Source organism: Ischnura elegans, chromosome 8, assembly GCF_921293095.1.
Source record: "Ischnura elegans chromosome 8, ioIscEleg1.1, whole genome shotgun sequence".
In the NCBI taxonomy this organism is placed as follows: domain Eukaryota; kingdom Metazoa; phylum Arthropoda; class Insecta; order Odonata; family Coenagrionidae; genus Ischnura; species Ischnura elegans.
In genome coordinates this window covers 109,067,406-109,079,470 of record NC_060253.1, presented here as the reverse complement: position 1 = coordinate 109,079,470, position 12,065 = coordinate 109,067,406, and the positions used below count along the sequence as shown (strand labels likewise).

General features: G+C 35.6%; 1 protein-coding gene across 23 annotated transcripts in view; it reads left to right on the top strand.

Moving 5' to 3' along the window:
- LOC124163590 (coiled-coil domain-containing protein AGAP005037) overlaps positions 1 to 12,065 on the top strand; it is a 242,090-nt gene that overhangs the window by 210,574 nt on the left and 19,451 nt on the right. For 19 of the 23 annotated variants that reach the window (XM_046540600.1, XM_046540584.1, XM_046540596.1 and 16 more), the window contains 5 exons: positions 179 to 241; positions 2,506 to 2,592; positions 4,899 to 5,052; positions 6,907 to 7,035; positions 10,914 to 11,021. In XM_046540600.1, the coding sequence (XP_046396556.1) occupies positions 179 to 241; positions 2,506 to 2,592; positions 4,899 to 5,052; positions 6,907 to 7,035; positions 10,914 to 11,021 (541 nt within the window). The remainder of the gene's footprint in view (positions 1 to 178; positions 242 to 2,505; positions 2,593 to 4,898; positions 5,053 to 6,906; positions 7,036 to 10,913; positions 11,022 to 12,065) is intronic. The other 4 variants (XM_046540599.1, XM_046540598.1, XM_046540595.1 and 1 more) reach the window with 1 other exon arrangement.

Below are 12,065 nucleotides of genomic sequence, written 5' to 3'. Positions count from 1 at the left end.
TTAAGATACCATGCTTGCCTCAGTTACATTCTCCTCCCTCATAGCATTGCTATTGCTCCTTTGCTCAGACTCATGAATTTTTGCTCTTATGTTCATGACTGAAGAGAGAATTTCCTTGTGACGTGTATTTTTTAAAAAAACACCACTAACCATTCTTCTTCTTCTACGGCATGCACAGCGGATACTAAACCTCCTAAACCAGCAATAAAATCTTCCACTCTACCAAGAACATCTTCGCAAGGTACTCATCTGTGTTTTAGTCTTATGCCTATAATCTATTTCAAAATATAAATTTTAGTTTCTTTCTTCTTAATTAATTTATTTGGTGTTGATCTTAAAAAAAATAGGAGAGGATTTATTTTTATAATATTCATGATCAATCAAATTGAAAGGTATAGTTACATTAGTTGCAGAGTGTTGTGTCTGTTGGACTTATTGATTGATAGATTGTGGCCAAATGTCTTAAAGCTTACACGATCAGGATTTTAGATGGTTTTGTTTCATATTTCGGGCATTTATACCAAGAAAATAGTGGGAAAGAGTAGAAGATGAAAAGTTATTTGCCAATGAAAACTGATAAGCTACATATTAACGAGCCATTATTTTGATCATTTGAATTCTCTTTGGGACCAGCTATTATTTTGTCACTTAGCCCCGGGAGTTTGGAATTTATTTTCATTTTGACATATGAATCATACAAACATCACTGTGTTATTCTTTTTTACCTGACTTTTTGATTTTTTTTACCTGCACTAGTGTTTAACCCTAAGAGTGCGGGAAGGTTTATGTACGTTTTGCTTGCTGACTGCAGCATTTACCGAAAATTATCATTGCTACCTGGATATCTTGCACTTGGGCACTTTCCCTTGCCAAAAGGATCGCTAAGGGGCTTAACTCAATGAGACCAGCCCTTGTGACAGGGGGTGCCTCCTGCAGAGGGGGTCTCTTCTGCACCCCCTGCTGGCAGCTAAAATCGTGAACTACCGCAGCCCAAGGGTTAAAAAATTCATTTCATTTTTGTAGACAACTACATGTCGATACCTCCACTGCACAAGCGCTCAACTATCACCCACCGAATCAAATCCGCCCATCTAGGAGCCCAACAATATGAATATGCTCAGCTGGCAATAGCCGAAGCACAAATGCTCACCTCCGAAGCTTGGAGAAATGGAGGTGAGCATTGATGCTCTGGACACTGCCAGCTGAGCGTATTTGTAATGTTGGGCTCCTAGATGGACAGATTTGATTCGGTGGGTGATTGTTGAGTGCTTTTGCAGTGGAGGGATTGATATGAAGACGAGCGTATGCCAGGCCCTGTGAAGGACTGATGAATTACGTAGGTATGGGTGATTCCTTAGGAGTTAGAAAATATAAGTGTGTCTGGGAATGGAATTCTGATTGTTAGGGGAGCCATCTCACAGACAATTTTTAAAAAATACCTTAACACGATCACTTTTAGTGGCTATGAGATTTAAAAAAGATGTAAAAACAATCCATTTCTATGTTTAAATTTGTCACTGTTCCATATTTATTTCTTTGTCGGTGGGGTATGGGTGGGAGTTGTCACCCTTTCTTCCCATTTATCCATCCTTCCTTCTGACCTGAGCCCTCGCAAAATATTAAGAATTTAATGGCCTCAAAAATAATCCATTATTAATGTTCTTCTCTGTGCCATCTATATTTTCATCAGTTATTAGCTCAAAAGAGAGAAACTTCATAGATTAGTGCATTAAAATAGATCTTAGAAGCCCTTTATGCCATCCTAATGTTAACAGAATAGTTACCTCCAGAGCTTGGAGGTAAATGCTTGCTTTTATGCATGGCTATTTCCCCACTGACATCACTAGAGTAAAAATCCAAGGAATAGACCAACCTTTGCATCAAATGTGATCATACTGAGTGATATAGAAAGTGTGTTGTAGGATTTACAACTCAAAACATCACATTAACAATATCTAGTTTTCGATTCCTGTAGGTAAATGGTTGTGGCTTTATTTTCATCCCATTATTAAGTGAAAAGCAGTATTCCTGCATATTTAAGCTATTATTAATGCAATCATGATTTATAAGTAGCCACCTTAGACCTGTTGATTATTTTTCCTGTTTTTTCACTAAGCTAAGAGCTTGGTAGCCGAGATACCCTTGCAGAGTAATATCTCATTTATTGCAGTTCTCATCTTCATTTTTGTCATCTGGATTCACTGAGAAGTTGACTTATGTTTTTAGGTGCATATTTCAAGAATTGCAGGAAAAATGATCAACACTATCAAAATGTGGCTCATTTTGTTTTTCTGCAAATGGATGGAAATGGCTATCCTTCACTCATTCAGACTAATTAAATTTCTTCTGAATTTACTGTTACTCTTGTAGATGTAAAGTTTTCAACCTCATCGCATAAAGGCATGCCCACGCTTGTCCATTCATTAGAGTATGACCAAAGTTATGCTCTCATTGTTTTCAATTTGGAAATTCCTTACTGTATTTGAATAAGTAAATTATTTGCAGAGAGAGATCATCGCCATAAACCAGCTCCACCTCCAAAGCCAGTCTCATTATCACCTGGGCAATATGAAGGTCGACATATCTACAGAGGTAAGTTCATTTTAAGCTGTTTGCATTTTTACTCTCTTGTTTTATCCTGTAATTCCATTTTGAAGTTGCCCTTCCATACTTAGCTTAGGATTAAAGTTTTCAGGAAACTGCCTTAAAGCCCTGCTCAAGTAATCTTGCAATTGGGGTAAATTGTGTTTTTCTAGCAACATGTATTGGCTTGGTATGAATACATATTTGTAGTGCTTCATTCTCATTTAAATTTGCATTATTTCTAATTATCAATCAAGCTGCATCACAATTACTTTTAAATTTCAATAAATGACTGTGCCTTCATCAGTTTTCATTGCATCATCTCTCATGATTAACAGTATTACTTATCCACATCCCTATCCATGACACAATGAAGTTACTAATATTTTATGCCAAGGGAGTCTCAGTTGATTGCAATTGCCAGTCAATGATATCACAATGACATTAAGCTGCCATTTTGTTCCTGGAAACAGTTTTTCTTGTGCAAACATGGATGACAGTTCCAATGCTCCACCCACGTAATAACCATTTTTTGATTGATTATCTTTTCAGGGAGGAATAGTCCTCACAGTGTTCTTTGATTTGATATTTTGGATTTATTCAATGTTAATTTATATTCCAGCTACCAATTTCTCTCTCCCTCCTTCTGTTTCTGTTATATGCAGGAAAGGAAAACAAGCAAAGGAATACTATGACCATGTGACTGTGCCTGTCATGACTTTATATTTCAGAGTGAAGAAATTTTCCAACTCTTTCTTAGCGTGGATGCTGCAACCATTAACAATGTTTTTGGAGTGGCAACAGAAAGCACTGCATAGTTCAGATTTTTGCTTTGTGGAGTGATGTATTGATTTGATTTCATCTCCATCCCTTTTTTTGGCACTTGCCAAGTGCATCTTTTACTGACTGGTTATATGTATTTAGATGTGTAAATTTAATTATTGCCATTGTGAGGAGTAATCTAAAAGTGAGTGTTGGGTAGTCAGAATAAAAGTATTAATGGCAGGTGTATACAAGTGTCTTCTAACACAATGACATTAATCTGCCATTTTGTTCCTGGAAATCTCTTTCTTACCTTTCTTCATTGCATACATATAATCTGTAATCTTCCATATCCGAACATGTTTACTCAGCTTCCCTTGTCATTGGCTTGTATCATTCCATCGCCTCTCATCTATTCACCCACTGTTTTCTCATATCTTCTCTAAGTTTCCTCTTTGATTAGACTTGAACACTTTAATGATAATGATAAATGGAGATGTTGTATTGTCCAAAATTTATTAACCCAGTACTATACATGTTTCGATTGTTATACAATCATCCTTAGGTACTAAAGAAACTGACAAAAAATTCAAATACCAACAGATGTATATATATCTTCAAAAATGTGGGGGGGAGGAAGATATGGGGGAGTGGGTATAGAATGAGAAGGGAGTATGTGGTGGGGGAGGGAAGGTTTAGGAGGAGGCTCAGAAACAAAGATAAGATATTACCTCATGCAAACAACCAAAAAACCCAAACAATCCTGGACTTGCATCATGTCACAAGGTAAAAGGTAAGGAAGTGGGGTTACATCAGTAGGGGATTACGTCGAAAATAGGGGAGTGACAAATGAACTCATTTTCGTTCAGTTAGTCAAATTTCTTCCGTTTCTTTTTAACACTTCCTTTACCTCACTCGTACGTGTACTTGTTATGTGTAGTAAGTACTCAGTCAATAAATTGTGGACAATAGGATATCTCTGTTTCTCATTATCATTTTTTATGTTCCACGACATCTCTCCTAAGAAAGTTGACTTTATTGAACTCTTTGCTCAAAATTTCTTATCAGAAAAAATAGTCCAATTGCTTTTAATTAAATCCTTAGGTCCATTATCCCTTAATTTCTAGTCATGTGTGCTAACAAATCAATTACTACTTCATCCTCTCTCGGAAGATATAATGGCTTTACAAGAAAAGATCTTAGTACCTAAATTTGACGGAGTACTCTTGAGAAAAATTTTAGTCCATGCTAGCGGAATTTTCATATTTGCAGATGACCTTGTTGTTAGGTGACCTTACTGACTAGTGTGCCATTTCTTGTGAAATCACTTCATTTGCCTCTCTTTGCTACATGCACCTTGAATGCCACAAGTGTCTCAAATGTGTTTGGTACACTCTCCTCCAACTGGATGAAGTAAATCCTAAGGGGAAGATGTAATAATTGAACACTGTTTCACGCAGCACATGCATTAAATTAAGGTGCTCTAGATGCGTCAACATGAGTGAGGTTGACTGATTTAAATGATTAAGCAGCATATTGTTTTTCCCTTTCAGACCTGCACCTCACCCCGGAAATGTACAATCAGCTCAGAGTCCTGCAGAGGAAAGCCAAAGACTTGCGACAGGAAGTGAGGAACTTGAGGCGAATGTCCCAAGCACAAGCTCACTCAGTTCGGGAAACCATTAGGGACACGTTCATTAAGATCAGGTTGATATTTTGTTTATGAAACATAGAATTTATCATCGTGCTTTTTTCAATGTGTGTACTTACCTCAGTCTATAAGTTCTCTTCACCCATCATTTATATCAATCATCAATTTAAAAAAAAATTAATTTTGGGTAAAACGTGAATGGGAATAGCACATGTTTAACTCATTCTGTGTCATACGTCGCCATGTGGAGTCTCAAGTTTTTTCAAATGCTATTTAGTGAGATTATACGCTGCTGGATAAAATGCTTGGCACATGCACTGGAATCCTGATGAGAAGTTTTTCAAGTGATAAACAAAGATATCGTAGTGCCCCCTAATTTTATTTAAGAGCTTACTGCACGTGTTTCGATTGCCTTACAAACAACGTCAGGCACTGATAAGTAAGATGATGATTGCAAAGCAATCCAAATGCTGTTGTGAGCTGTTAAATAGCATTAGTGGGCAGTACAATATCTTTGTTTATCTTTCAATATGTTGTTTCAAGATATCTCTCCTTAAAAAGTTGACTATAAGGGACTGAGGATTAAAAACTTCTTATTAGGGAAGGCAGCTAAAATTTTATGGGTTATTCACTGCTACATTAATCTTTGGAAATACATAATTCCAAATTCATTTCATTCAAAGAAAATCATTTTATCAAGTTAACGTTCTGAGGAAAAGAAGAAATCCATGGTTGTTTGTTTGATAAACCTTTTCCTTTAATGATTCCACTTCTTTCAGTCCTTGCCATTCACATTCATAACAACTGGTAATCTTACTTAGAAACTGCAAAAATTAGCTATGTACGTATTACAAAACTGGCCTAATCATTAGATTAAGGGATGCACTTTAGGAAGTGGTTTGAGATATTACAAGATTGAATGATCTCACCGAAAAAATCTTACTACTTTATACGTACATATCAAGTGTGGAAAGTGATAATTAGCCCTGCCAACTTAAAAAAAAATGGTAAGCTAAATGAAAATCAAAATATGTATCTGTAAAAATCTTGCTGAACTTCTTAGGGGAGTAGAATTCAAAGGGAATACATATTTTGGTTGTGTATCATCAGTTGAGAATTCTTAGCCAGGAAAGCTATTAAATTAAGTGGGAACTTATTATCTAGGAAACATAAGCACGCAACTTGAAGGCTTTAATTTGGAGCTTGAAAAACATACCTGTGTGGAGTGGTAAACTTCTTATCTGGGTTTTGATGTCTGCCACAGATATTTCAGTGAGGTCTGGCAGGGGATGTGTTAAATGACCTTGAAAAAGTGAAAGTTATTTGATATATCCCATCACTGTGCACCATGTAGAAGTGTACATATAAAGTAGCCATTAGTGAGTTAGTTAAAGGGCTGATTGATTGGGTCTTTGTTTTTTTGAATTTAGCCAAAGCTGGAAAGAGAGAAGCCTGCTGCTCTTTGTTTTAGCCGATAAACCTTAAATCAGTATTCAACAGTATATTTTCTTAAATTTCAATGTTTACTGAATACATACTTTAGTTTTTAATTCACCAAAGGTGTATAAATGTGCTTTATTTTATAATGTAAATGGGAAAGTTACTTGTTTTGTTAAAAATATTTGTAGGACATGTACATAAATGTATTATCATTGCATGATGTCACTTTTGCCGTGTAATTTTGATGATTGGCCATCTAATGTGGTACTTATTAGCTGTTTATTTTCACAAGTGTGCTTTCAAAATCTTCCAATTGAATCTTGATAACAGCGTGTTTGAATTTCAATGTGTGTCGAGTTATTATGTGTGGTTTCATTTTAACATTTTGATTATGTATGCTAAAATTGCTCACCTGTATTTCTCTTATTTTTATCAGCTATGTATAATTATAATTTATTTTCTAATTTAAGGGCAATGCTACTCACTGGTGGTGAATCATGGCTGCATCAGCAGCAAATCGCTGATACTGACCGAGTGAGAGTGAGTCGAGAAGAGGAACTTTACAAACAGGAAATGCTTCGCCTAGAAAAAGACTTGACGTAAGCTCATTGTAAAAAATGTATTATCATGTAAACAAGAAGTCCTAATTCTAAGAAGCAGTGTAGTGTACTGAGCAGTATGCCACAACTGTGATAACAATAAATGGGACAGACATCCTAATATTTAAAAATAGAAAATCTCAACATAATACATCTATCAATTCAAAATAAGATTCAGATCTGCACAGTAACAAATCATGCAATTGACCACAAAAATAAATACTTTTGAATTGGAAAATACTAAAATTATAAATACCAATCATAATTTGCCTAAAAATTGATTTAAAGAAGTATTATATATTTAAAAAATAGCTTTAATGAAAGAACAGTTATTGTTGAAAAAGTAAAATTTATCATAATTTGATGTACCAAAATTAATTGTAAAATATAACCTAGCAGTAAAACAACAAACAACTCAGCAATAATTCAATTAAGATATTTAGATTTGTATGTATACCACAAAATTTTTTTTAAAAGATACTGTTTAGCATATATATTTAAATTCTAATAAGTATTGTAAAATAACTCTATCATTTTCCATTGCATGATATTTCATTGAAGCCTCAAGGAATAATGATAGTTGTTCGAAACATTGGCATAGTAAACTGTTTGTCAGACTAACACCTTAAGAGTAATGCCTAATTATTTATCACTGGAGGTCACTAGAGGTCAAGAAGACAAAACAATCCACAAAAAAATAAATCGTTGCTCTAATTTTCATTCTTGGTGTGCATTGAGTCTCGAAGTTACAGTCCTCTCTCCCTGATTTGCTGCATGGATTTCAATGACATTTTGGAGATTTTACGATACGTACTCATTGTTGGTCAAAGATGAAATTTGAAGAGACTTTAAGACATAGAGGACACTTCAACCCATTAGACTAACTCCTAGCAACTAAAGTTCTCTACTATGTACTTCATTGTTTATAAAAGAATTACTCCAACATATCTGATCATGAGTTTTCAGTGACTTTTCATGTTCGTTTTATTGTTTATGAAATGCCTTAGTTTTCAGCCTTACAGTAACTTAAATTGGCTGGTTATCATATGCCTCTTTTTGAGCTAAAACTCTTCTTTTCTCTACGTTTATGATGAGTTGGCTCATGCCAGTGGTGCCAACATATTTGAGAAAATCTCTTTTAGGAAATTCATTCCCTCATGAGGCGTGGTTTAATGTTTTGGAGTGTTCTATGGTTTTCATTTCATGAGAATTTTCCCTACAGAAATATGGAGTTAATTCGTGTTTCAGACTTTTTCCCATGGCAATCGATTCTTTTTATTTCTCTAAATTAAGCGTTCCTTTCCATTTTCGTCCTATGCTGTGTTTCAAAACGGCTCTGTTATCTCTTCTCTATGAATTCCAGCTCTCATTTTCTATGCTCAGTCTAAGCAGTTAATGAAAATTTCTTGATGAGATCATGCTCACTCAATTACATTATTTCTGTTCATATTTCTGTGTGTTGATTCACCTCGCATTAACACGCTGCTTGGAAAATACCATTTTACCTCAAATTTTTGCGTTGTGTTTGATGATGCAATACACTGGAGAATGTTTTTATAATGTAATTCAGTCAATAAGACCAGATCATTAAACTTGCATCCTTAAATTGCTGTTCGTCCGCATCTTACTGGTTAATGTTGACTTGTAATGTGCATTGGCATCGTCAGCATCAGCACTTTGGGGGGGACATATGGGTTTATATTAAATTTTTTTTATTCAATTTATATTTAATTTATTTTATTCAAAACTGACTTTTCAAATATTAGGGGGGACGCATCCCCCATGTCCCCTATTGTAGCGACGCCCGTGGTAATGTGACATTCATTGTAATCAGTCCTCCAACATCTTGTGTAGGGAAGATCCACCTCAGTTAATGACAAGATTTTGTGCTGCTTACCTACTGCCTCTCATCAATAGCATAACTCAAGGCAAAACATCATTGCTTTGTAGTAAGGATGTGTCAGTTCTTGAATTTTTTCGGTTCTCCCCCATCGGTTTTGGGTTCTCGATACTCGGTTCCAAGGATGAACTCTTATAATCTGAATTAATGGCAGATTTAAATGAGAAACCACAAGAGGTGAGTGAAGTTAACTTCACTAAAGATGTAAATTAGTGGGAAAGCTCTGTGAAAAAAAACTGAAGATCGTCTCCATAACTTTATTTGCCAAGTAAAATAGTTTGAATAACACGTTGTTAAAGAATGCATGCCCGACCAATATGCCAAATTACATCAGGCAGCCTCTGGTTCTTTCTCCAGGTTTTGATTTTAAAAATTCAACATTTTTACCCTACCTGGATGTAATATATTCCTTTCTTTGGTGCAAGTATTGCCTGCAGTACAGAACAGGCATTCACTGAAAACATTAGAGGCCGATGTTGATTTTGAAGGGCTGCGCTAATATGCTTGGAGCACAGTTTACATACTGCACAGCAACAGGATCAATAGTGAAAATCCCCCAACTTCTGACGACATCATCCCTTAATCTGTTGTAACTTGTGAAAAAAAATTCAAAATATATGTATTCTGTATTCTATGATGTAGCTTAAATTGTTACTTCAATTGACAACTTTTTCGCATGCTTTACTGTCACAGTTCTTATAACCTCAACAATAAACTGTTCAGCAAGGCGGTAAAGCGACACCATGGATATACTGAGCGGCCGTTAGCTAAGGCAAAATTGTAACCACACATAACCACACTTTTCGATGCCTTGCATAGGTTTATCAACTTACGAACAAGCTCTCGGAATGCATCTTGCTCATATTTCGAAGAATTTCCGTATATGTACATGATTCAGTTGTGAGAGCAATTTCAGATTAAACAATTTTTTGCCAGCCGCCGTTCACGGCACGGCACATAGCATTGCAGAGAGTCTTGTCACCTAAAGCTGGCTGAATTTCACTTGAACGGCGGCCGGGAAAAAGTCATTTTGTCTGAAAGAGGCTGCAATGTAGCATTGTGTGTATTTCACGCCGTAGATTGCACGTCGCCGGGCTGGTTTGAAATGGTCACTGTGCCATCAACGACGTGATTCCATTTGTTTGAACACATCCATAGAGACCTATTTAAGCTGAAAGAGTGGTGCCGTGCTGTGGACGGCGGCTGGTGAAAAGTCAGCTCATTTGAAAGTGGAAATGTTGCAATGTTGGCGAGAGCGACAAATTGAAGAACCCTTAAATGAACGTGTTAACAAGCAACTCTTAAAAGAAAAAGCGTGGATGCTATGCAATCAGAAAGTAACATATGCATTTTTAATCTTTTTTTCACTTTTTGGCCTTAAATATGCTGCTTACTATTTTGGCTTTGGGTTCCAAATTCAAATCCTCACCAACGTTCCAAGCCGGTTTTAAAGTACTAACTTTATAGGATCGGTTCTCAATCCTGGTTCCACAGGCACTTTCCATCCTTACATTGTAAAAGTGCCATTTGTTCTGCTCAGAGAAGATATGTGAAAACTGTCAATGGAGTAGTATTAAAATATTACATATATGTAATTGTGTAATGAATGTATTTGATGAATAATAACTGGTCGCTTACACTTATTTCCTTGGTGGATGATTATGTTGCTATGCAAATGGGTTCTTTGGGACCAGATTAATGCTATTAGAAGTTTTCTGTCACTGGCAAGTATTTGCACAATGAAGCTCACTGGAGTGGCCATCCTTTTTGCAGGGATATCTAATGCCATGTCTACAAAATTAAAACCTGTATGCTAGTGATTGCTATGTGAAGCTATCCTCCCGAATGAAAAGGGAATCCATATACTCCTGTTTAAGCCACTGTATCTGGAAGGATACGAAATATATTTTTAATTTTTTTTTTTTGTGTTTTTGACTGCTCCAGTTTGTGCTTGACTCTTTTGTATTTTAACTTGCAGTGAACTTGAGAGTACAGTTGAGGAACTTCGAGGAAATGTTATTAACCGGAAGACTAGGGTCAATATGTCCGATGTGGAAAATATGGCCCTCATATTAAGCAAATCTAGGTAAGGAGTGGTATTATGTTGCAATTATATAACTTCCTGAGTATAAATATACTGATAAATAAAAGTTTACTCAGCATATTTAGTCAAGTGCATTTTGATACTGGCACTAAATGCCTTCTTTGCCATGTGCCAATGTTGTTTTAATTTCAATTCACTTTGATAGTTTGAAAATATTGATGATTTGTTATTTTGAAATCTTTTATTATCCCTTGAACCTTTCCAAATTTCTCCATGTTTTTTGAAAAAAACTATTATTTATCCTTATTTTTTAAGCTTTAAATATGAACCTAGCAAATAAATCTTAGATTTGATCATTTCTAGTTAAAGTTTGCATTAAAAATCTTATTTTAAAAACTTAAATCCTTACATTTTAAAAGGGCCATTTGTTCTGCTCAGAGAAGATATGTGAAAACTGTCAATGGACCATGGACCAATGTATGCATATTTTTATTTGCATTGTTATGAATTGCATACCTATGTAATCTGCATTATAATTCTAGCAAAAAGGTCTCACCATCTTATTTATGAGAATTAGTTATGATAGTACTAGTATCTCGGTTTCTGCTTGACCCCATCTGCCCTGTGAAAATTTCTGAACTGGCCCAATTTTGACCTGAAATTAAAAGTGGTTTGATTGGGAGGTCTGGCATTGATAATGGGCAAAGGCAAAAATTTTGGGGCCTTGCTGACCCCTAGTTTCAGCTCTTTCTTTGATTGCAGTATTATAGGTCAATCATTTGACAGGGTTTATTTGACCAATCAGCGAAATCAGATTATGCTGTGAAAAAAATTCAGGACATGCAGTGTAAAGGTGATCATTAAATGTGCAGAACATTGCTGTGCTTAATTTTCATTACAGCACGAATCTCCACCAGTCGGCACTGCATAGTTTAGGCTAGATTTTGGCCTGCAAATGATTTAATGCTTGTATTTGTCAGTTCCTTTTTACAACCAATCTAAACTATAACTGAATCCTTGGAACGTATCATGTACGTAAGCCAGGGAATACCTGTACGTGTTAGGAATGTATTTTTCATGTTAAGT